The sequence below is a fragment of the Mytilus galloprovincialis genome, chromosome 8 (assembly GCF_965363235.1).
Source record: "Mytilus galloprovincialis chromosome 8, xbMytGall1.hap1.1, whole genome shotgun sequence".
NCBI classification, from domain to species: Eukaryota; Metazoa; Mollusca; class Bivalvia; order Mytilida; family Mytilidae; genus Mytilus; species Mytilus galloprovincialis.
Window position 1 is genome coordinate 35803192 of NC_134845.1, and position 27491 is coordinate 35830682.

The following is a 27491-nucleotide window of genomic DNA, read 5'->3' on the forward strand; positions in this document are numbered from 1 at the left end:
TTCAAAGGTTAATTTGAATTGTGCTATAAAATCAGCAAATATAATGTTGGCATACTGAAAACAGACAGTTATAACATGCCTGATTTGTTATGAACTTCCTGTGGTGCAGTTTACAGTGATGTTGAACCATCAATATTAGATTGAATTATAGCATTATTTCTTAATTGAATTTAAGAACTTTAAACTGCCTTTTTTTGAGACAATATTGTTCTTTTAGTTTAGCTTATATTTTTTATGTGCTGTTTGTTTGATTGTTAATTTATTTATTTTATTTTTTTATTTTTTTTTTGTGAGTTTGTTTTTTGGGAGAGGTTTTGTTTGCCTTTCTTCTAGGGTTGTAATCTATCGTTTTTATCGAAAGAAGTTTTCTTGGACATTTCTTGTAAATGACATTATTGCTAGTCTTTTCTGAATATATTCACAGCTTAATGAGGCGTGTGCGATGATCATGTTGAATATATTACCAAATAGATGAGATATATCGATCGGTATCGTGTTTGGAGTAAACAGACAAAGTGACATAAAACAAGGTATACTTTGTTTATTTGAAATTCTTACATCAAGTACTAAAAGTAAAGGAATTACACAGAGATTGTTCAAAGAAAACCGATCAAATAATCTTAGAAATGAATTTTTTATTTATTATGTTCTTAATGTTAAGCGTTATAAATACATATTAGTTTGTACTTTAAGAAGTATTTTACATTAATGCGTTTCCCTCGGTGTTGGTTTAAGACCCGGATTTGGGTTTTTTTCTATCGATTTATGAGTTTTGAACATCGGTATACTACTGTTGCCTTTATTTACAGGAAACTGACGACGGTTATTGTTCTCACGTAGAAGTGATAAACTTGCACTGTAGTAATAACTTAACGTTGCATAAGATATTATTGTAAAGTTGCTTGTTTGTATGAGTTTTTTCTGATGTGTGTTGTAGTTCGTCTGCTTGTAGTATTAATATAAATAAGACGGTATTAAAAAAAACTACTTTCACAATTTTTACACTGTACTGTCATAAAAATAGCATTAAGATATTGAATCTATTTGTTGAAATTGTTTATGTAAAACCAAATATTATCAAGAATTAAAGTGGTCTTGATCTATAAAAGTTATTCCTAATTAAAAGTTAAATGTTTTCGTTTCAGGACGAAAAGAGAGAACTGCTTTCCTGGCCTTCGTGAAGAATAATCCAGTTATGTCCAACAATGTGATAAAGTTTGATGATGTGGAAACAAATATTGGACACTATTACAATCCTACCACTGGAGTTTTCACAGCACCTAAAAATGGTCTTTATATATTGTCTTCTATGATTATGGCATATGGAGGTATCACATTTCATTATGAATGGCGAAAGAATGATGCTGTCTTTTCTTACGGATATACTAACAAAACCCACAGTGGTTCTCAATCTCAGACATTCATCATGGAACTGAAGAAAGGGGATCGCATGTACATAAAGCACAGAATTTCAAGTGGTGAAAAACTACACGGCGGACGTTTTTCTTATTTCAGTGGCTACCTTTTACAATAAAGGAATAAACACATGTTCATATTTTGACTTGATTTATATAACATTCGGCCATACATGTATAATTTTTTACCTATATCTAAACTTTTATTATCGATGATTGGGACAGATACGAGCGACCCTTTTTTAAAACATATTCCCAAAAAATACTGTTTAGTCATGAACATTTCAGTACTACTAATCAATTTTAATCGTTGTATTAAAATGAGATGCTAATTTATAATTTTTAAGTCTGCAGTGCGTTTTTCTGCGCATGACTCATTACAAGACTTTTCTAATCATTAAAAACACTTAGTTTCAGATGTAACGCATAAAAGGACAAGTAAACTCAACATATATAACAAGCTTAATATTTTGTACACCAGTGAATACATGTAATTACATAGGTCAAATAGGTTTAAAACAAATTATACCGATTAAGTCACGTCTGATGGGCAAGATAAAAAGGTAAAAGGGCCACAAGTTAGTTCTCGACAAAAATGTGTTGAGTTGAGGTGGAATTAGAAGAATCGGCACTATGAAACAAAAAACAAATCTTTTGAATGTTTATTTTGTTGTAGAAGTTTCAAACAAAAAGTTAACCGAAAAAAATAAAATGACAGAAAGATAGAAATATAGTGAAAGTAAAGAATAAACTGTATGATGGAAAAATTAGTTGAGGAATGTATATGTTACATGGCCGAGTTATTTCGTAGTGCATTTCTTTTAGACAACGAATGTTATTTCTTAGAAGTCCCACCTGCGCTTTCTCAAAAAGAATTTTACAATGTATTGTAATATTTTGCGGACAAATTATGTCAAAATTTTGCTCTTGCTCAAAATATTGGCAATTTTATGTTAAGGCGGTTTTGAAATTTTTTCATAGCTTCCCAAATGCTAATTTCTATACCTTTTCCAGCTGGACCAAATTCACAACTTAACATCAAAATTCATGGCCCAATTTTTTTACAGTGAAATTTTATCCCCCTACTTCCTATTTGAGGCATGAAACATAAAGACATTCATTTGGAAGGGGGTTGAAAAAAACGGACAACAAAAATCAGACGATAACAACGAAAAGCAAACGATAACTGTGTTCCCGGACCAAAAGTCACCTAAAACGAAACTTGATATATCTCCATGGTCTTAAAGCATTTCGGTAGAATTTTTGAGACAATCTTTGAATTATCTTAAATTATGGTATGTGGATGTCCTAAATATTGGCTACGCTAGACAACTTTTATCATGTTTACCCGTACCAGTACAAATACATATAAACTAAGATAAAGGGATATCTTAACCCTTTCCCTTTCATGCATTTTAGGACATCTGGGACACCCTTGACCGAGCCCGATGGAGCAAATGGGGTAAAAAAAGGGGGGCAATTTTGCACACACACATTCTTTTAAAAAAAAATCGTAGGTTTCCTTTTTGAAATTGAAAGTAAAGTTAAGTTACATTTAATATAGGAAATTATTTTTCCAACTCCGGCAGTGAGATTCGGACTTTCAATCTTAGCGCCTTGGGATAGATCAGCGTACCCCTGCGCCACTGGCATTGTAGTGAATTTATCGAAATTTAAGTCTACTACTACGGAAGAAATTTAAAAAAAAAATGATATAAAGATTCTCACCCAGTTTGTTTTCTTTTTGGAAATATGTGTTCAGATGATTATTTTTTGTTGCCAAATGCATGATTTTTACGCAAATCTAGGAGGAATCCACTCTTTAAACTGTCATTTTTCATTGAAATAGTCATGTTCCTTTATTCAAACAAAAGTGTTTTCAATTTTAGTATACCGCAACACTTACTAAACATGTTTTGTTACATCTATTTCAACTTTGCAAAAACAAATTCAGAATATTTTAGCGGTTTTTGTCTCTTATCTCATAATATCTTTAAGAAATGACTTCAGATATTTAGCGTAATTCAAGTTTGTGATTGCGCTGCTACACTAAAAATTACATTTGCAACTTGTGTACAAGTTAGAACTATTAGTTTAATACTATTCTTCAAAAACTCACTGCACAGTTATTGAAAAAAGACATAAATCCTCTTAAAAGAGCAGTTTTCTTTGCACTTCTTTTTGAGAATATCCCTCAAAATTCAAAGAAAAATAAATGGTTTTTACAGAAAAAGTACACATCAGTAAGGGGCGACTTGTTTTTTTAACTAATAATGATAAAGGTGTGATGCACATTAAATCGCATTGCTGGTTATCTGAGGATTAATTTGAACCCTCAACCACATCTGTACGTCAGCAAATGGCGATTAAACAAGTCTAAATGTCCGAACACAATCTTGAAATTGGTTTCACCGGTAAGCTGTACCGGTGTGAAAGGGAGAGGGTTAAGCATCTAGACAAGAATAGTCCTGATTTACTTCTTAACAATAACTCCAAAGATATGTCACCTCTTCTTGCTCAAAGATTAAGGGTATCACTAAAAAATATCAATGAAGACCAAACCAGTTATGCCGAATTAAAACTTTATTATGTAAAATCTGAAACAAATTCAAGATGTTATAGACTTTGCGGACTCTAACAATATCGGGCTGATCAATATGTTTTGTAGATTTTGCAAAAGCATCAGAATCATTGGAATTGTTTTTTTATGTTTGGAACTTTGAATATTTTTTCTGTAAACTAATTATGTATAAACTGTGTTAACATTATGTTTTCACAGATACAAACATGTGTAATCATCGATGAGAAGATTTTAGAAACTTATAAGGGAAAACTCAGAATGCCTTTAGTAAAACCAAATGTAATAGTTCAGAGGTTGATAGGGAGAATAGTGTAATAAGTGTTTGCTAAATGTCTAGTTGCAATGTTTCCTCTAAATTTATGGCAAAGCTCTTAAAAGTGTGAGTAGAAATGATTAAATTTAAAAGTTATGTTGTGGTTTAAATTGGCTCTGTTGATTTTGGAATATTTAATTTGTAACACTATTTAAAAGGATGTACATACGAATCATTTCCTGGAATTTAGACTATTTTTATTCCTGCTGTTACATTGTTGTTAAAATATTAGGTTTCATTTTGTATTGACTATAAAACATTTTATCACTAGATGTATAACATTTGCATAAAATCAACGAAAACCTGGCAACATCATTCGTGTTATCTAACAATAGTGAGCACTATGAAGATGACAATACAGTTTATCTTTGCCTTTCTAACCATGTGTGTAAGTGTTTCAGGAGACTGTAATGCTGGTCATGGTAGGTGTATTTAATTATTTGTTTTGGTGAAACATTTGTGTATAAATTTGGAGATGAAACAAATCTTATACCTATGATAAGCCTCAAAAAGTCTAAATTATACCAACGTCCAGTGGCAAAAACATGTCATGAAAATTTATGACGAAGTTCTTAAAATTGTTTCTACCGGTTTTGAATTGTAGGTACCATTGTGCATTTATACCTATTTTTGCAATTGACTCTGTTTAGCGAACATGTTATTACCAAATCAAATTTTAGAGTATCTAACGATTTTCTGGAATTTAAAAGAACACACAGTTTAAATGTTTTACACGTATAATCGAAATAAAGAAAATAAATAAGCAAATATGCTGTCGGCTTGTAGATAGTTATAGCATGCATACGTTGTTAATGACTTCATGTGTTAGAAAGTAAAAGTATGAAAACTACTCTGAAATACCATCATCGATGTTAGAGTTAAAAAATAGCATGATTCATTATTATAGTTACGAATTTTGAATTAGTCTATCTTTCAGCATAAGCCATTATTCTTTTAGAAGATATTGTATTTTTTGTTGAGCTTGTATTTAATCATTTGTATCTGTTTATTTAACTTATTTTGTTTGTTCGTTTGTTTGTTTGTTTATTTGTTTTCTTTTAGACATCTTTCAATCAAGTCATCTTGTAAATGTGTTGCTAATGACATTTATAAATATGTTTAAATATATTCAAAGTTTTGGTTACTTCACATATTGTTGATATAGACAAATACATTGAATAAATCGATTGGTACCGTATAAGGACCTCAAAACGTCCTTTGCTGTCTTTTCTCAAAGTTTGGTTGCATCCGCAGAGAACATTTTTATATATTTCATAGAACTCCATGCAGCGAATAGTGTTTGGTCATTACTGTAACGAATCAATTAGCAGTAACTGTGAAAGGTTAACTCACTTGTTTTGCACTTGTTCATATTGTGTATTGTAGGAAAGACATCATGTATTACAGAAGATCTACTTCAGATGTTTTTGAAAGTAAACAGGCAAAGTGACATTAAACAAGGTATACTTTTGTTATCTAAAAATATTCTTATACAATTAAAAAAGAAAGAAGTAAATTAGAAGTTTTTTTTGATAATTTTTAGAATGATGTAAGTATAGCAGGAGACGCACCCTTTCTTACTTCTGAAGAAGGTTTTGATTTTTATTTTATTTGTATCTCTTTAATGATTTTATTAGAAATGGGCATTTGTATTATGCATTTACTTCTACTTATACTCAAGACAAAAGAGATATTAACATTGATTAATAATTAAGACCTCCTATGTAGCCAATTCATGGAATGATCCGTATGGCTCTTATTTGTCATGCAGATCAAATTCACAAAAGTTGGAAAGAAAAACAGAACAAATATTCTTTGATAACGATTTCTTTATATCGCACAATCCGACTGTCGTACATATATATATGTATTCATATTTACAAGAAACTTACAAATGTGATTGGTTTTTTTTCTTATTAATTAAATTTTTCATTTGCATAATTTTTTTAGATTACTAGATTGAAATGTATAAATGTATAGTATTTTTGTCGATTTAAGTATATTGAGTTATGACTGTGTGTTCTAGTTTGTATGAATATGAATTACATTATGTGTGTTAAAGAATTAATGCAAATATTATAGAATGATTTTTTAATGTTATGTTAAAAAATCAAGTACAAACATTATTTCGTAAAGTTTTCATGCCAAAAAAAAATTATTCAAATTTACGCTATTACGGATATATCCAAGTTAATAAAACTATATCAGGTTTTCAGGACTGAAACAAAGGATTGCTTTCCTAGCTTTTGTGAAAGGTACGTCAACACTATCTAATAATGTGATAAAGTTTGATGACGTAGAAACAAATATTGGAAACCATTACAACCCTACCACCGGAGTTTTCACAGCACCTAAAAATGGTCTATATGTATTGTCTTCAATTATTATGGCATATGGTGATGCAAAAGTTGAATATGAATGGCGAAAGCATGAATCTGTCTTTTCTACAGGATATACGCACAAAGCAATCGGTAGTTCTCAGTCTCTGACATATGTCTTTGAACTAAAGAAAGATGATCGTGTTTACATTAAGCATCGAACTTCATCTAGTCAAAAACTATATAGACACCGGTGTACTTATTTCAATGGTTACCTATTGCAATAAAAAAACAAGTTGGGTTGAATTCGTGTCTTGTTTTATATTACATGTATGTGTGAGTATTCATGTCTGTGTTAAAATCATAGCTATACGTTATGGAGTTTTTTTAAATACCTAGCTTTACTCTAATTCCTTAGAACACTTTATGTGGTTTCAATCTAACATTTGTATGGTGAATTGGAATTATTTTAACTATTTTTTTCGAACTAAGAAACTTAGTATCTATTTTACAAAGTTTAAAAAACTAAAAACTTACAAAATGATTGCATGAATATTGCAGATGTGCATCTTCTTTTTTACAATAATTTGTCATTTCTTTGGCAAATTAATCAAAACGTGATAACAATTTTTATTATAACCTATATCTTTGGAACTTTCCGAAGGTTTGCAAAGCTACTGGTTTTGTGCTTTCAATATATAGTACATTTAAGATTTCCCCTCTATTTGGCTAACCCGGAGATCCTCTATCCCCTTCCCTTTCATAAATGTGACCTACCGAATTAGACTACCGGATTTATTATCGCATAAGCAACACGACGGGTACCACATGTGGAGCAGGATCTGCTTACCCTTCCGGAGCACCTGAGATCACCCCTAGTTTTTGGTGGTGTTCGTGTTGTTTATTCTTTAGTTTTCTATGTTGTGGCATGTGTAATATTGTTTGTCTGTTTGACCATTTCATTTTTAGCCATGACGTTGTGAGTTTATTTTCGATTTATGAGTTTGACTGTCCCTCTGGTATCTTTCGTCCCTCTTTTACGACTGCGTCGGCTTGGTCAACATTTTGTGGTTTTTTTTCTTGGAATTTCATGAAGCTTTGACAGAAGTTTCATTATTATTCAGAGACAGAATCTAGATTATTTTTTTAAAGAAGAACAAATTCTGATTTTTTTCACATTTGACAATGTAAATGGACATATTTTTATCGCTGTTAAACTATTAGGTTTACAGTCTAAGGTAAATTCATTTATGTTCTTATTAAAATCAATGATTATTTCAAACCTTCGTCAAAATTTTATGAAAATTTCACGGAAGCTTTTATATTACCCAAAGACAGTATCCAGACCAAAAACTCAAAAAACATTTTGGATTGTAATTTACTTATAAATGAACATATTATAAAAAGAGATGTTGTGATATGAGTTACCATGAGTCATCTATCAACAAGAGACCAAATGACACGGAAGTAAACAGTTACTAGCATTACTGCATATTCATCGGGATTTCAGTGTGAATATTGACAAAGTAATAGAGATTATAAAAAAGAAGATGTGGTATGATTGCCAATGCGACAACTGTCCCCAAGAGACCAAAATGACACAGACATTAACAACTATAGGTCATCGTATGGTCGTCAACAATAAGCAAAGCCCATATTGCATAGTCAGCTATGAAAGGCCCCGAAATGTCGAATGTAAAATTATTAAAAAGAGAAAATTAACGGTGAAAAAAAGAACGAAAACAAATATGTAACACATTAACAAACAACAACCACTGAATTACAGGCTCCTGGCTCCTGGCTCTGTTTGCTTTGTTTACACGTTGTTGTTAGTAAAATGAAATGTTATCCGACTGTGATACAAGTGCGAGGTTTAGCTAGCTATAAAACAAGGTTTGATTCATCATTTTCAACTTCAGAAAATGCCTGTACCAAGTTAGAAATATGACAGTTGTTATCCATTCGTCTGATGTGTTTAAGCTATTGATTTTGCCACTTGATTAGGGACTTTCCGCTTTACATTTTCCTCGGAGTTTTGTATTTTTGTTGGGTTTTTTTTACTCAAAACTTCGTTAAGGGATCAGATTTGTTTGTCTCGCCTGCGATCATTGCTGTCAAGAAAATACACAATTCAATGTTTGCCTACTATTCAGCTCATCTTCACTGAAAGGAAATGTGAGCTTTAGCCATCACTTGGTATCTGTTGTTGTCCGTCGGCTGTCGGTTGTAGCATGTTGGAAAGATCTTTTCTTTTGAAACTACTGAACCAATTCCAACTAGACTTAAGCTGAATGATTCTAAAGGTATTAAGATTACAGGTTGTGCTTTGTTTTCTGTTTGATAAATAAAACATGAACAGCATGGCTAAAAATAGAACAAAGGGGTAAATGCAGTTTTGGGCTTATATTTCAAAAACAAAGGCATTAAGAACAACCCTGACCAATGATTTAGTTGTCATCTGGTCAAGTTTTATCAGCCTTGAATTTTTTAGATAAATCTAACAAGACATTTTTGAGTTAATTGGAACTTTTATTTGTTATTCTCATCGGATTTTGTCTAATGCTTAGTCCGTTTCTGTGTGTGTTACATTTTAATGTTGTGTCGCTGTTCTCCTCTTATAGTTTCCCTCAGTTTTAGTTTGGTACGCCGATTTTGTTTTCTGTCCATGGATTTACGAGTTTAGAACAGCGGTATACTACTGTTGCCTTCTTTAGAAAATTTGCAGTTTTTTAATTATCATCATGATTATTATCCAAGAGACAGATAAACTGTAAAGAGCAAGAATGTTCAGCAAAGAAAGATCTACAAATAAGTTAATATGACAAAAAATGTCAATTAACCCAAAAATTATTAGTTGCCCCTTAATAGACTATCTTACACAAATTGTTTATCATTCTTTCTTACTTCTCTTCTAAAAATTACTTAACCGAATTAAACCAAACTTAAGTTTTTGTTTTATTTTCTGTTTGCATTTTCTTAAACAATATGGCTGCCATAGCTAAACATAGAACAGAGGGTAAAATGCAGATATTGACTTGTATCTAAAAAATCTAAAAAAAAACTATAGCATTTATAGCAAATTGGACAAGAAGTTGAGTACTTGTTAGGTTGAGGTCTATCTGCTCCGAAATTATCAGCCAAATTAGGATATCTGATATATAGTTCATTGCAATGAATTGATGATTTTAACGAAATTTTGCAGTTTTCGGTTATTTTTAAAAATATTTCTAAGATAAAGATAAACCGTTTACAGCAACAACAAAAAAGATCTTCGAATATGTTTTATGACCAAAGTTGTCAATTGAGTTTGCTTACTTTAAAAAATCTTCTCTTTTGAATCTTCTGAATAAAATCCACCCAATCTTGCACTACTACTAATTTGAATTTTGAATATCTGATTGGTATGATATTAAATGATTATGGTTTTGTTTTTATTCTAATTTTATAAATTATTGCACAATTACATTATCTGAGCTGATTTGTGATATATTGTTCCCAATGTTTCTTTGAAGTTTAAGCAGATTTTACTGCTGATATTGTACTTCTCAATTTGCATATCACGCCCATTCAATAACGCTACTCATGTAACAAATCATTTAATAACGCTACTCGTGTAACAAATCATTTAATAACGCTACTCGTGTAACAAATCATTTAATAACGCTACTCGTGAAACAAATCATTTAATAACGCTACTCGTGAAACAAATCATTTAATAACGCTACTCGTGTAACAAATCATTTAATAACGCTACTCGTGTAACAAATCATTTAATAACGCTACTCGTGTAACAAATCATTTAATAACGCTACTCGTGTAACAAATCATTTAATAACCTACTCGTGTAACAAATCATTTAATAACGCTACTCGTGTAACAAATCATTTAATAACGCTACTCGTGTAACAAATCATTTAATAACGCTACTCGTGTAACAAATCATTTAATAACGCTACTCGTGTAACAAATCATTTAATAACGCTACTCGTGTAACAAATCATTTAATAACGCTACTCGTGTAACAAATCATTTAATAACGCTACTCGTGTAACAAATCATTTAATAACGCTACTCGTGTAACTAATCATTTAATAACGCTACTCATGTAACAAATCATTTAATAACGCTACTCATGTAACAAATCATTTAATAACGCTACTCGTGAAACAAATCATTAAATTCCAAATTGCAGTTAACAGATAAGCATCATAGAAAAGAAGCCCTGTCTATTAACTGCATCCTATGTTTGAATATCACACGTAGAATGAGACAACGGTTTACAGTAATTTCTAACGATTTTTTTACTGTTTATATATTGTACTTTATTATACAAAGTTTTCCCTACAACGGTCTTGGTGCATGGAGACCTTCTACATCTAATGTCAAATATGGTTCATGATTAACTTCAGCTGGTGCCAAGTTTCCAAGTCCTGTTGGTGTCATGTTCATTCGATGGAGCTGTCGTCTTGATACATTGAAGCATACTGTACTTTCCAGTTGTGTTAAAATCGTAATAAGTTGTCTGCTGAAATAATTATATAAAACTTTCTTTAGTACTGTTTAATGCAAAAGGATATTGGAATAAAAGAGGGACGAAAGATACCAAAGGGACAGTCAAACTCATAAATCGAAAATAAACTGACAACGCCATGGCTAAAACTGAAAAAGACAAACAGACAAACAATAGTACACATAACACAACATAGAAAACTAAAGAATAACACCAACCACATTTAGAATAACAGTTGTCCATATCAATTTATTCCTTTGGCTAAATCAACAGATTAGATGCATTTGACTTGCATACACTTTACTTCAAACATTATTTTTGATGTTCTCACTCTTAACACAGTTGAATTATACACTGTCTTAAGCATGTACAGATATTCTGCATGCATATCCAACTAAATAAGGGCTATTCTAGGAAAAAGTCTCCTGGGGCACATCATTTCAAAATTGTTCAGGGGGATGGGTATGGGTAAATCTGCATTTCTACAAAGTACATAAGTCAAATCTGCCGGTCGTACCAAAAAGTTTCATGATCATTCTGCTCCCAAGACAAAAACTCTTTTTTTTTTGGGATAGCCCTTACAAGATTTATATTTACGTGAAATAATATAAAAACAAAAGAATCGTACTATTTTATTATGTCCTCTCTAACCTACCTATGAAGTGGAGGTATAGAACCTATAGATGTCAGGGTGCCTCTGGTTGATACAACATTGGTACTCTCTTTACAGTCACACTGCACATGTATAGATTTGTTAGGGGACCGATTCTCCACTGCATATATACCAACCGACCATCCTTACATCAGGGAATACGCTGTCACTGATTCTCGAATCTACAAGATAAAGTTTGAAAAATAATCTCTGTTTACAGAAGACTTATTTTTTGTCTTTTGTGTCATTTGTTTGCAGTTTCAAAGACTATTCTCTACATATCCTTGAATATTGATAAAAAATAAATATTTAAATGAATTTTCGGTGTGTCCATGAATATCCATAATAAAGATGCATGAAACGTTTGATCTTGTCAAATGAATTGTTTTCAATAAATATCAGTTATACTGATGTAAGTACCAGAACATTCTAAGTCAATACCATCATGATTTTATTTTATGTATTCTAGATTCTATCTGCTCCTGTTTTTAAAACGATTTGTACGATGTTGACGTAACCATCAGGTGGTATGATAATGCCACTTTTTAGGTTTCTTTGATATATTTCTACCAAATTACATCTGTCTGCAAAAGACTCATCAGTGACGTTCGAATCCAAAAAAGTTTTAAAAAGAAAGGACAAATAAAATACGAAATTGAAGAGCATTCAGGACCAAAATTTCTAAAAGACTTGCCAAATACATCTAAGGCCTTGTATATTTGATAGTTTAAACAAGATATGTTATTCATAGATGTAAGTAATTTTGTTGTTGTCATTTATTGAATTTATCTTTTTTTTTATTTTTTCTAATATTTTACATAAATATATTTTCAAATGTCATTATAACTAAAAGGTAAAATCACAAAAATACTGAACTTAGAGGAAGATCAATTGGGAAAGTCCATAATCACATGGCAAAATCAAATAACCCCTTCTCTCTGTTCTTTACAAATAGCCAGTTGGTATATGGCATCAGCTAATGCATATTCAGATTTCCTTGTTTTTGTAAAAATGTCCTCTACCATTAATGATTTGGAACATCTTATTGATATCACATAATTGTATCTCTCTACTGGAGGTTTGGTAACTGCTAAAAAATACTCTTTTATGTTGAACTTCCAAGTATTAATTTAAATGAATCTCTTCGTATATTGTTGTTACATTTATCTTGTAGAATTGCTTACTATTTAGAAAAATTGCAAATTATCCCTTTACCATTTTGTTTCTGTCAAATATGTACAGACTACCATTTTAATTTCTCTTTGAGAAAAATACAAATACTGTGGATGCGTTTTTTTGTGTATACCAACTTTTGGTTTGTGTCTAATGGATATTTGATTTCAAAGGATGTAATGTATTAAAATAGATATTTCGTTTTATATCTAAACTTGCTATTTTCCTTTTCCCACAAAATTGATAAAAATTGGTACCCCAAAAATAAGAAGTACTTTAAAAGCATGAGTTTGTACAGCCAATGTATTAACAGCTGACTTAAAATAACATCTTGGAATTTTGACAATATATGATTGATCTTATCAAAAATATAAAACTAAATCTACAGAAATATACCAGAAATGAGCGTGTCAATAATATTTTTATCACCACAGAATCCTGGTGCTCCGATTTGCTTTAGACAAATCACAACAGTTTAAAAGCTTAGTATATTACAAAAGCATTTTCAACCAACAATTGAAAATATAATTACAGCAGATTTCATTGAGTATGTAGCCAAAGGTAGTATCTTTAGTTAGCTTGCTTGTTAGCTGAACCGTGAATTCATTATCAGGTCAGGTATACTACCCTTCTTTCGAAATAGCCTAGTCCAACAGACAGATAGATTGGTTATCTGCCGGACTAGTTTACTCTTAAAGGAGGATAGTTTACCTGACCTAACAATGACTTCACGGTTCAGCTAACAAGCAAGCTAACCAACGATATTACCTTTGAATACACACTAAATGAAATTTGCTGTAAAGTAATAAGTTACGACATTGATGATGTTTGTTGTTTATCATCTTCTAATGAACCAACAACATGTGTGTATGATAAACGAATTAAATTTAGTATCCGTGTAAACAAAATAGCTAGATATTATAAAATGTAAAGGAAAAATCAGATATAGGTGAACAATCTTTTTTTTTTCATATTGCTTACTTTCTGAAATAATTAGTTTTGCTTAATCACTTATGTATGTCCTTTTAATTTTAACTGTTAGCAATTATTGAAGAAAATACGCACTTACCTTTATTATAATGTGAGGCGTTGTGCTACAACCCTGAAGATGAAGTTTTGTCAATCAAAAGGTTGTGGATATATGTTCAAGGGAACAACAGTTTATATGCACTAAACCACTGTCATACATATTTTTTTTTCAAAAACAGAATGCAAATGTATGCAATTAAAAACGGTAATGGAATTTATAATGCATAGGAAGCATTTAAAGATGTTTATCGGTAAAATTTCTTTACTTTTAAAACAAGTGAAAAGCATTGCTCTACACAATCAGATGTAATCATAAATCTTGAAAATGCATAAATGAACATTTAATGGGTCGGATGTAATAACATTCTTTAAAAGTGATTTTTTTATTATTAATCGGATGTAATAACATGAATTTTATGTGAAGTTTCAATTAGAGAAGGGGTAATATCTTTTATTTATATTTTAATTTGCATTTTTTTACTCTATGGTAATGTTTTCTCATTTGAATTGCACCTATTCAAGGACAAAAATGGTTTTTAGTGTTGTACCTGGTTCAACTATGTCTTCTTTTGAAAAAGACATCATCAAATAATCTCGATCAATGGATACTTGTTATAATGTTAATAATACAAAACATTTATTTATAATGGCCAGTTCATGCGATACGAAAACCCAGAGAATATAAATCCGAATTTAAGCAATATTACATTATCGTTTACTGAACGATGAATTTTTAATTGTGGTTTGCTTTGAAAGAATTAACGGGAAATACCTTAAAGACATATCAAACTTAAAACCGAGAAATACAGGCAATGTAAAAAAACACAGAAGCACATAATTAGAAGGTAGATAAGAATTGTTTGTCAGTTTAGTAAGACGTTTGGGAAAGTTGGAGCAAGTACAAAGAAAATTTCATATAGTGGGGTAAATATAGTTAATAAATCTATGTCATCAGGGACTGCCTATTTATTTCTCCTCCTTCACCTTAGTTGATATTCCTCTAAAAATGTATACAATGATTAAAGTTGTGTTTATAAACATGTTGGAACCTCTTTTATTAGCTACGGAAACGTGTATTGATTTTAACTTTTATCCCTCTATTAGTACTTGTCAGTGTTACTAAAATGTGAATCCCAGATTTTATGTTTTTATGTTTTATGGTTTATGTTGAAGACTAATCATATAGTCCCCTACAAACACTATACTTTCGCATGATCAAACATGTGCCATACTTCTTTTAACATAAAACAACAACAATCCTTTGAAGTTGATCATAATATTCAATGAACATCAGTATATTATCTCTTAAATACCATAAATACATTTATTTTATTACTAAAATATCACATATTTACTATTTTGAGGTTATGAATAACAAAAAAAAATTAACAATGTTAATCATGTGTGTCTGCTTTCGCAATATTTTTTGTTCTTCCCTCGCACTCATGCTACTGAGATATCGTGGGACCAAATCTCCTTGCACTATGCCCGACGAGCTCAACCAATCGATCTCTTAGGCTTTACAAAAAATAAAGTTTTTGGTGGCCGTATGTTACCTTTTCCTCGTCAGTTTTAATCTACCGTTGTAACACAGTTCATGATATATAAAAAAAAATGAACTGAATTATCTATTGTAAAGGATCCTACAGATGCCGTCACAAAAATAAGTATATTATTAGTACGTCTGAACCAGTGACGACTATACAACAGAATTAATCCGTCGAAACACCAGCAGTGATGGTGATACAAGGCTGAAAATACAATTTGTATTATTATTCGTCTAAACATCAGCCCAACAATGTTAGATCTATAAATTTCTTTTGCAAATTGTATGTTCTTCTCTAGCCGGGATTCGAACTCATGCTACTGAGATATCGTGGCACCAAATCGCCTTACACTATGACAGATGCACTAAACCACTCTCTGTTCGTCTGTTGGTTCATGCAAGGGTTGCGGCAACAAACGATATCTGACTTGCAAATCAATGAAAAAATACCCAGACTCTAAACAGACACTCCACTAGTAGAGAATACACATTATTTTGCAATGTTGATTGCAAGACAACAAATGATATGTGTCTCCTACTGTGTTATCGTTGTAAACAGTATTTTGGCGAGTCAGAACAGACATTTCAAAAACGAATGAACGGCCATCGTAGCAACTACGAATGCAAGCTAGACGTTCCTCTCAGTCGTAATTTGATATTATTTTGCCGCACTAAGGTAGATCTCAATTTCTTGACCATTACAACCATTGACCGCAACAAAAGATTCATAAATGTTTTAAACATATATTTCTTATGAAAACTAAATAACAATTGTACAGAATCTTCATATTGTATAAAACAAATCCACATGTAAACAGAGAAAATAATCCATAAAAAGGATGGGAAAAGACCAGTTTTTCACAGATCCGTTAAGGAACAACCATGTAAACGGCAAAGCAATGTTGTACAATTATTCAGTTATTTAAACACAAATAACAAACAAGGTGTGTTCAAATATTCATTTTTTTCTACACGATTTAGATCTGAACTATCAATTGGATTGTTTCCATCATAATTATGAATTTCAAAAATTTGCATATCGCAATACTACTGATTTGAACTTTTTATATCTGATTGGTATGATATCAAATGGTTTTGTCTTTTACTTCCAAATAATTCCACAGTTGCATTTTCTGAGGTAATTTTAATATATTATTCTCAGTGTTTCATTGAAATTTAGTCAGATTGTACTGCTAATATTATACCTCCTTAATTTTCATATCATGGCCATATGATAACGCTACTCATGATAAAAATCATTTTAATCCCACATTCAATGTGTGAATGTCAGGGGTATAATGAAACAACACTTTACGGCGATTCTTAAGAACTTTACAGTTTATAATGTAATTGCATATTCAAAGATGTTCACTACAATGGTCTTGGTGCATGCAGACCTTCTACATCTAATGTCAAGTATGGTTCATGATTAACACCAGCTGGCGCCCAGTTTCCAAGTCCTGTCGTTGTCATGTTCATTCGATGAAGAAGTCTTCTTGATACAGTGTAAGATACTGTTCTTTCCAGTTGTGTTAAAATCATTATTACTTGTCTGTAAAAAAAATATTCAAAATTTCTTGAGTACTGTTTAACATGTTTATGCATAAGGATATTGGAAGAACAGTTGTCCATATTAATGAATTCCTGAACCAGCAAATTAGGTGCATTCGACTTGCATACATTTTGCTACACACATTAGTTTTGATGTTCCAACTCTCATGGTTAACACAGTTTAATTAGACATGAGTCTGTCTTAAGCCTGTAGAAGTTAGTCAGATGTTTTTGGTTGCCGTCTGCTTTTGGTTGCTTTAATGTAAGTAGTTAAATTCGGGCCATCAGTTGTCTCTTAAAAATTCATACCTATTTTGTCTTTCATGGCTTTATATCATTTACCATATTGTACACATGGGTTACTTTAATTATTGAATGGTGTATGCTGATCTTTTATTGTTCAAGTATATACTGAATAGTTCGCTTTTTAGATATTGGTATGGTTTATTTTATTATATTCGATTAATAAAATACAAATCCTAAACATTTCAAATAGAGGTTGTTATAAATGACTACCCATATTTTGTTCCAAAAGTGTTCATATATTGCAGCTACCTGTTCATCCGAATATCATTAAATTTGTCTTTGTCTATACATGTTATTATTTCAAGTGTTGAATTAATTTGGCTATACATGTTATTGTTTCAAGTGTTGACTAAATTTGTCTATACATGTTATTGCTCTATAATGGTTTACGTTTATAAATTGTTATTTTGATAGAGAGTTGTCTCATTGGCACTCATACCACATCTTTCTATATCTATTATTTCAAGTGTTGACTTAATTTGTCTATACATGTTATTATTTCAAGTGTTGACTTAACGTTCATTGTATGTAGACCCGTTTCTATTTTAGATCCTTTGCAATATTTCGTTAATTGTTGGGGTTTTTTTGTGTAAAATAAAGCAGAAAATATTTAGTAATATTGTCCATTCAATATTTGTATTTGGCAAAACTGGGCAAAATTATTTTCAATGGTCTTCAACTTGTTCATATTCTTTAGCCTTCAAACTGTGTTCGAGTGCAGACTGTAGAATGGTCTGGCATAAAAAAAAAATTAGCCAGGGTTCTATGCAGATATTTTTTCATTCATATCCAACTTAATTAGGACTATTGCAGAACAAAGTCTTCTCGGGCACATCATTATAAAATTATTTTTGGGGAGGGGGTTGGGGTAAATCTTCATTTGTCCGAAGTACATTTCACAAAGTACCTAATTTAAATCTATCGGTCGTACCAAAAAACTCTTATGGGCATTCTGCCCACAAGAAAAACTCATTTTTCTGAAAGAGCCCTAACAAAACGTATATTTATGTGAAAAAGGAATAATACAAAAGAATCGTACTAGTTTATTATGTAATCTCTAACCTACCTATGAAGTGGAGGTATAGAATCTATAGATGTCAGGGTGCCTCTGGTTGATACAACATTGGTACTTTCTTTACAGTCACACTGCACATGCATTGATTTGTCTGGGGATCGATTCTCCACTACATACATACCACCGGCCCATCCTTGCATCAGGGAATATACTCTTACTGATTCTCGAATCTACAATACAAATTGTCATTATTAAATTGAGAAATTATCTCTTTTAACAGAAGACTTATTTGTGGTCTTTTGTATCTTTTGTTTGCTGTTTCAAAGATTATTCTCTACAAATCCTTGAATATTTGATAGAAAATAAATGTTAAATGAATCTTCGGTGTGTCCATGATTATCAATAATAAAGATGTGTGAGCCGTTTGATCATGCCAAATGCAGTGTATTCCAAAAACATTGATTTATCTAAGGTAAATATCATAACGTTCCCAGTCAATATCATCATGATTTTATTTTTTTTTATTCTAGATTCTATTTCTCCTGTTTCTTAAAATGATGTGTACGATGTTGTTGTAACCATCAGCTGAAGGAGAAGGTTTGATAATGCCACTTTGTTGGTATCTTTAAGGTGGTACCCAACACCTTGACTCAAATTATTTTGGCTCGTTTAATTTTCATAAAATTTTGACAAAAGATATACTTTGACCCTTTGAATTTTTTTTTTTTTTTAAATCTTAAAACTTGAACCAATCACTTTCTCGGGAAAAAATGTTGGATATATAAAAGTTTGACAAACCCTAATTTTGATCTTTGAGAAGCTTAATATTTCCTTAACAATACAACGTGATTAAAACGTTTAGCTGATTTTACAGAGATATCTCCCTGCCTTTAATTACCCCTAGTGTTGGTGGGGTTAGTGTTTCTTAGTCTGTAGCTTTTTATGTTGTGTCTTCTGTACTATTGTTTGTCTGTTTTTATTTTATTTTTGGCCATGGCGTTGTCAGTTTGTTTTCAATCTATGAGTTTGACGTATCTTCTTGTATCTTTTGTCCCTCTTTTAAGTACCACCTTAACATAAAAATTAAAAAGTATTATGATTCTACTCAATTACATCTATCAGCCATGTGTTTTTGAAACATAAGATATCAGTTCTTATATATTTCAATTTCATTACATGTGAAAATAGCCTTTAATTTGAAATCTCATCATTTATATTTAAGTATAAGCTTAGGCCTTGCCCAATTGGCTGTCTGTTTGTCTTTTTATTTTTTAGATATGGTGTTGTCAGTTTATTTTTATCTGTGAGTTTGACTGTCCCTCTGGTATTACCAATGTTATTTCAACTGATCGGGCGGAGTTTACGTTTTAATTTGCATAAGGACAGTCTATTTGAAGATATGTGTGATAAGGATGGTGACCGTTTTAATTATAATTGATTTCTAATCACCTATCAGTGTCCAAACCGATATACAAATGAACTGAGTGTATAATATGGGACGAATAACTGTACACTTTATTGATGAGTTTATCCCGAAACACCTGTCTATAGATGGATTGGTCTTAAATAAGTGAACCGGTTAAACCCCGCCCAGTCAAGTGAAATAAATCAAGTAATATCATTTGCCTATCTTTTAATTAACATGTTTTTCAAAGATAATAATGTGTGTAATTTGTTGTTGTCATTCATTAAGTTTATCTTTTCTTTATTTTTTCTTATATTTAATATTAATATATTTGCAAATGTCATTACTACTAACCCCTTCTTTCTGTCCTCTACATATAGCCAGTTGATAAATTGCATCAGCTAATGCATATTCATATTTCCTTGTCTTTGTAAAAACTTCCTCTACCATTAATGATTTTGTACATTTTATTGACATCACATAATTGCATCTGTGAACTCGAGGTTTGGTAACTGATCAAACAAATAAAAATACACTTTAAGTTGCACTTCCAAGCATTAATTTAAATAACTCTCTTTGTAAACTGTTGTTATATTTATCTTGCAGTTAACTTGGTATGTAGAAAATGACATATTATCCCTTAACCATTTTATTTCTGTCGAATATGAACAGACCACCATTTCAATTTCCCTTCGAGGAAAATACAAATACTGTGGAAGCGGTTTTGTTTGTGTACCAACTATGTTGATTGTCTAATGATAATTTGCAGTTTACCTTTACCCACTAAATTGATGAAAATTGGTACCCCACAAATAAGAATTAAATCAAAAATACTAGTATGTACAGCCAATGTATTAACAGCTGACTGCTGGTGGAGATTTATTTCCCCGAGGGTATCACTAGCCCAGTAGTCAGCACTTTTTGTGCTGACATGAATTATCATTGATATTGTTATATTTATAAATTAACTGTTTACAAAATTTTGATTTTTTTGAAATACTAAGGCTTTTCTACCTCTGGCATAGATTACCTTAGCTGTATTTGGCAACACTTTTAGGAATTTTGGATCTCAATGCTCTTCAACGTCGTACTTTATTTGGCTTTTTTCAACTTTTTTGGATTCGAGCGTCACTGATGAGTCTTTTGTTGACGAAACGCGCGTCTGGCGTATATATAAAATTTAGTCCTGGTATCTATAATGAGTTTATTTTCATATCATCTTGGAATTTTGAAAATATAAGTTTGATCTTTGTAAAAATTATTTGAAATGATACTGATTTCAAATATTCTAATATCAAAAAGGGGGAAGATACCAGAGGGACATTCAAACTCATAGATCGAAAACTAACTGACAACGTCATTGCTAAAAAAGAAAAAAGACAAACAGACAAATAATAGAACAACATAGAAACCTAAAGACTAAGCACCTACGAACCCCACCAAAAACTGGCGGTGATCGAAGGTGCTCCGGAAGGGTAAACAGATGATCCTGCATAACATGTGGCACCCATCGTGTTGCTCATGTTGTTACATATCCAGTAAATAGTCTTATTCGGTAGGTTGCATTCGTGAAAAGGGAACGAGATTGTAGTTACGTCAGGAATAATCCGATATCATCTGTGAAACGGATATTCCATAACGGTCAACCAACTTGTGACGGCGTCCGTACAATTAACGAAGGGATGATTTCAACTTCACCATTGTGAACTTTTAGTTTGAAAGCTTCCTTAGGAGGAGCAACCCTTTATCGTTGAAATCATGATAGGAAATACAAGCTCGGGAATACCGTATCAATTGGAAGATATATACTCCGTATGCAGGCGCTGCTTGAATGTTGCTACATAAAATTTGAAAGTTCACAACTAGGAAGCTGAAATCCTTTATTTTGTCGTAACGTTTTGTTTAAAACCTACCCTTATTGTCAATTGCAAGATGTAAATCGAGATATGAGGCAGAATTAACTGTATTTGTTGTTTTCTTTATCCCTAGTTGTATGGGATAGATACGTTCAAAACGTTAAAAACATAATTTTTGATTATTTATTGAGATAACACCATGTATATACCGAAAAGCAAAGTAATTGGATATTGCTCACTTCTTGTGTTTCTTTAAAAAAAATATAATTGTGACTCCAATAAAATAATGTATTGGTGTTTTGTGTATTTTCCATTGATTTGGGTTTTTTTTTTGGGGGGGGGGGTAAGTTTTTTTTAATATCATGCTACATTGGGTTTCTTTTAGATAATTTGAAGTAGAAAATGCTCTCTAGAAACTAAAGTTAGCAATTCCGTAGGCAAATTAACGATAAATATATTATCAAACGTCTTTTCAACTCGCAGATACTTGTCTGTCACATTTCATCTTAGGGATGATGCCCTTTGATGCAATTGTAGATGGAAAACACCCTCTGGTTAAAAAAAATCATTTATAACATTCAATTATAAGTAAATTTTAACTTCAAATAAATTAAACCAGACTTGAATTAACAAGAATTAAACTTCAGTTTGAAATCAGTTTCGATACGACCTTAATTTATTAATCTTACTAAATGTCCATATATTGAAGGCAAGAGTAACCACAACATATTCGCCTGGTTCTAACATAGATCGACATCTGACAGAACTCTGGAGTTGTCGTTCATTACTGGTTACCAAAGGTCCAAAGGCTTGAGTCGGGCTAGAGGAGTCCCTAAGTATCAGTACAGTGAGATCAGCTGTTGACTGGATACCATTACCGTTTCCTCTGTTAACAAAATTAAGATAATAAGACACTGTTAAAATGTGTGAAAGTTAGAGTTTAATTTTAAAATAACATAAAAACATGAACACATAATGAATCAGATATTTCTTTTTATCATGAAAATACACCTGTTTAAAACAATTTAAAACATTTATCTGAAGTCTAAAGAAATATAAGAGAAACTTAAAATTAATTTATTACTGTAAATTCGGTATTTGTAGGTATATTTTTTTATTTATGAGAACATTGCAAATGGTAAGGTATTTAATTATGAGAACTATCTTGCTAAAATCTAATTATATGCAGCTTTTTTTTTAGATTTCAATATTTATTCTCAAACTTTTGTCTACGCTCTAAAAATAGCCCAAAAAAGAATGCAATGATTTCTGAATTTACAGTATTCAACAATCTGATTTAATAAGAGATCCGGTTCCCTAGCTTTGCTTTCAATGATTTGAAAATGCTCTGGTCTACCTTATATGTAAAGACCTTACAGTATCCTGTGTTTTTACGGATTAAAACGTGTCTGAAAAATCATTGGCTTGTGTGATAATTACCAGACCAGAAAGCAAAATGGAGCGTTTTCGTTACCTTGTTGGCAAATTTTGGACACATGATCTGTATTTTAATAAGATTGTATATATAAAAAAACGTACGTTTCATCTTTCTGGGTGACATCAACTTCCACTTCCGACGTATAAAATACAGTTAATTTAACCATCTTAAAGTCTTCTCGAGCATTTATGGGAAATGTACCATTAACCCTCGTCTCCTTCCAGTGAGACCTAGCTTTCGAGATAAGTACACTATCGGAATATCTATAATAACAGAAGTTAAATTTCTTATTGTTATGAAAAAAAGTAAATTAAGATACACAACTGCATATCCCAAAAAATGTAGACTGGCAATAGAAGTTCATATGACTAAATCCAAATATCATTTATAAATCATCTTGATCACGGGTTGTAACTCCGCCATATCGAGGAGCGGTTAGTAAAGTGATTTTGTCATAGTTTCTTTGTTTATAGCTAATATGTTAGTACATCAACATTTGCATTATAAAGGTTATAATTTGACACAGACTATTGCTTTCGTATGCCCAAATTTAAAAGATGTGATGCGTATCTAATGCATAAAGAAAAGTGATTTGCTCACTGTCTGTTACATCACGTATTTCGATATAATATAAAACTGCCGTCAAGCATTCCACAAAATAGCTACTCTTGCACACTATTTCAACAGAAAATTTGGTGTCATGTTTTTGAGTCGTGTCATGGTTTATTTCATGTTTGACATTGTTCAGTTAAGTGAATCTTGTTGTATATGAAAGAAGAGGAACGATCGAAATAAACAGATATCATTCAAAGGACATATGAACGCACATAAAATTTAGTATTATATAATTAGTACATGCAATTTGTTTGTCAATCAGATAACTATCCACCCGAGACCAAACTGACATAGATGTTAGCAACTTTAAATCTTTGCACGACCTTCAAGAATGAGCAAAATCCATACCATTCGCAATAATCATTGATAAAGATGGACATTATATCGGCTTCATTCTACTTTGAAATTGTGATCATTTACATATTCAAATTTTGAACTTTGTGAGTACTTTATCATTCTTATTTCATTATAATTTTATAAAAGAAATAACTTCTAACTGTTGTTCGTGTCACGCGTTAACATTTTGTTATGTTTATAATTGAAGGTGTCCCTTTAAAACCGCTTTGTAGTTGGGATACTATAGGTTGCACTTTGTAAATACAGCTGTTTCTCAAACCACGCCTCTTTTGGGGAGATCTAGAGTATTCATAGAAAATTAATTTTGTTTACATACTGGTTCCCAGTTATGCTCTCTGTGTTCCATTTCATAGAGACATAACTTTGGAATGTTACCAGTAAATATACACGTGCATATTGTTTACAATGAAATATGTGGTAACCCTCATTCGAGGTAGGGGTAGTTAAGAAAATTTGTGTTAGTTTAAACTCTGAAATGTTCAGGGCATATAAACGTTGAAAATATGCCACACAGCCCTATATTTTGACCTTTGAAAAAAAATTGTAGTGCATATGAACTTTGAATTCTAGGATAAGATTTTTTTCAAAACTTCTTAGTAAAAGTGGTACAGTTTTAGCCGTAAAAGGAGTTCCTATGGGAAATTGCATTGTCAATATTTACAGAAATGCAACCTAAAAAATGGATATAACCCCCACATCTCCTTTTATTCATCACAGACTGGTTCAAAATTAAACAAGACATGTTTAGTTTGCTAGTAACAAAATGTAAATTAAAAATTCGTTTTCTACTTTCAGTGGACGCCTTCAACTATTTAACAAGTCATGTCCCTCACGATACTCCGACAGAGTCAATCATGGTCATAGGGGAAATAGTCTATGTGAAACAGAAGCAACATTTTCTGGTGGGTTTTTTTTTGTAATTGATTTATCGAAAACAAGCATAAACGACTAGTGACTATTTAAGTATAATCGCAGTAAAATAAAAAATAAAATACCAAACTTTGAGGAAAATTCTAAACGGAAATTTCGCAGAAAATGGCACAATCAAAAGCTTGAACACATCAAACGAAAGGCCAGAGGCTCCTGACTTGGGACAGGCGCAAAAATGCGGCGGGGTTAAACATGTTTATGAGATCTCAACCCTCCCCCTATACCTCTAGCCAATGTAGAAAAGTAAACGCTTAACAATAGGCACATTAATTCAGTTAAAGAGAAGTTCGAGTCTGATGTCAGAAGATGTAACCAAAGAAAATAAACAAAATGACAATAATACATAAATAACAACAGACTACTAGCAGTTAACTGACATGCCAGCTCCAGACTTCAACTTTAAACTGATTGAAAGATTATGTCTTCATCATATGAATATCAGGCACAATCCTTCCCGTTAGGGGTTTAGTACCATACCATCATAACGTGACATAACGTGTCATGCCAACAACTGGTTTTTGAATAAATGTGTGTAGTTCCGATGCAAAGACCCTATCAGTGAATCAATATTAACGCCAAAATATGCAATCTTTAATGACCTGACAACAGTATCGTAACTATATCCCTTCTTTTAAAATAAGCCTATTCACTGGCGGAAAATGTATATTTACCGCGCAAATAAATTACCTTTGTTGTAGTTGGCAATACTTTTACTTTTTAACCAAACCGTAGCAATTTCAATATTTTACTTATTTTACGTTAACTTCTAGAAAACAACAATTCTAGATCGATTGACTTAAAATACAGATTCATTTGCTTTTTATTTGCTCGTTTGAATTGAGGCAATCGTTCGGGGAAGTAATTTAACTGTAACATGTTCAAACTATGACAAACAAAATAACTGTTATAAACGCTCCACGAAATGACGAGGTTATTACCTGTGTTTCTAGACTGTCTGTATCTACCTTCCTTGCGTGAGATATCTATGTTCATACTTAACTGTTCCTCATTGGTAATGTACTTCCCAACACAAAAACTATGTTATACCTGATTTTAAAGGAATTATTGAATAACAGGTTTTAAACATGACTGCATGTCCAACGGACATCATGACACGCTCATACTACCATAGATGTTTGTCCATTTTAGTGAAGACATTTCTGTATTGATCGAAAACCATCTGTCAATTTGTACAAGAAAACATTTAGGTAGAATTTTTATCAACACTGTTATAATTTGTAAAATAATATGGAAATTTCCCATTAGTGACACACTTTTTTACCTATGGCTTGAGATAATGGAGCTACAACTTCCTGGTAAACTATATTGATCATACATGTTAACCACACATAGACAGTTCAATATTCAGTGACCAATTCAGACACAAACATTTTAGATGAGGTCAAGAGTTTTTGGAGATATTAAAAGTGTTTCTACTTGTTTTCAGTTGTTAGTACTTTTATGCTATTAGACCTATCTTTGCAGTTAACTCTTTTAAACGAGCATGTAGATCAATAGTGATTTGCTTATTTTACAAAAGTAATTGATTCATTGAAATGGTATTTTATGTTTTGAACTTTATAGACTTTTTGTGAAATCTTATCATTTATTAAAACTATGAACACATATTTACATATTTACAAACATATATCATCCACAGAGAGTAAGTACCAAGAGCTTTTATCAATTCATATAGAACTAGACAAGAATGTTCTTTATCAGCTTCATTGTCTGTTTTTGTCGGTGAAAATTAATGCCTCAGATCGCTAAAAATGTAAAAGTAATCATAACATGAAATTTGTCATGGACTTGAAAAGTTATTTTGTGGTTAAATTTGTCTTTGTTGATTTGTTAAATAAATACATTGCAAAGATATAGGACATTAAGCGATGAGTAAAAAAAGCTAATGTTGTCTTTTCGACCATGCAAGTTGGCAAATATTTTAGATAGAATGTTTAATTGATTTGTCTCAATATGTTGACGAAATGATTACAAAATTGTATAAATAAAGTGCAAGTTATGCAAATATATTTATTATATTTCTTACAACAAACCTTAACATGATTTTCAGCATGTGTTACTTAGTTCTGTATCTGAAGAAATACTGCCAATATAAGCACACATTCAAACAGTATCCTTCACCACAAGAAATTATAACCCAAGTTAAGAACAAGTCTGTTCAACTACACAATCTGTATTATTAAAATAGCTTTTTCTTTTCAACAACCGTTACATACAGTAAAAAATGTAGGTGTTTTTTGGGCGTAATCTGTATACACGCATGTATACTGATAACCAACAACTAGGATCTTAATCTACACTACACAAGATTTTGCTTAAATTTCACTATCTCTGTTAGCTATTTTCTCAACCAATCTTTTTCTGTCCTGACTGAATAGGTACTTACCGTTTTGAATTTTCCTCGGATTTCAGTATTTTTGTGATTTTATTTTTTCATGTAATTAACACGTGGACAAAAAT

The 27491-nt window shown here is 31.5% G+C and overlaps 2 protein-coding genes across 2 annotated transcripts; one reads left to right on the top strand and one right to left on the bottom strand.

Moving 5' to 3' along the window:
* Positions 1-506: 506 nt before the first annotated feature.
* Positions 507-1549, top strand: LOC143043259 (complement C1q tumor necrosis factor-related protein 3-like). Its single transcript, XM_076215655.1, has 2 exons — positions 507-530; positions 1146-1549. Exon 2 carries the CDS (start codon positions 1196-1198, stop codon positions 1532-1534), a length of 339 nt encoding a protein of 112 aa, XP_076071770.1. The 5' UTR covers positions 507-530; positions 1146-1195; the 3' UTR covers positions 1535-1549.
* Positions 1550-16908: 15359 nt separating this feature from the next.
* On the bottom strand, positions 16909-27199 carry LOC143043260 (calpain-15-like). Its single transcript, XM_076215656.1, has 6 exons — positions 27065-27199; positions 23210-23371; positions 22360-22556; positions 20169-20326; positions 18461-18639; positions 16909-17089 (listed from the first exon to the last, which is right to left on the bottom strand). Exons 1-6 carry the CDS (start codon positions 27082-27084, stop codon positions 16909-16911), a joined length of 897 nt encoding a protein of 298 aa, XP_076071771.1. The 5' UTR covers positions 27085-27199.
* Positions 27200-27491: the final 292 nt, after the last annotated feature.

Excerpts from the sequence above, each read along its gene's own strand:
- LOC143043259 (XM_076215655.1), top strand. The coding sequence starts at position 1,196 with ATGTCCAACAATGTGATAAAGTTTGATGATGTGGAAACAAATATTGGA.
- LOC143043260 (XM_076215656.1), bottom strand. The coding sequence starts at position 27,084 with ATGCTGAAAATCATGTTAAG. Across the intron at positions 23,372-27,064 it reads ATGCTGAAAATCATGTTAAG|ATATTCCGATAGTGTACTTA; the intron begins GTTTGTTGTAAG and ends CTGTTATTATAG. Across the intron at positions 17,090-18,460 it reads TCTATACCTCCACTTCATAG|ACAAGTAATAATGATTTTAA; the intron begins GTAGGTTAGAGA and ends TTTTTTTTACAG.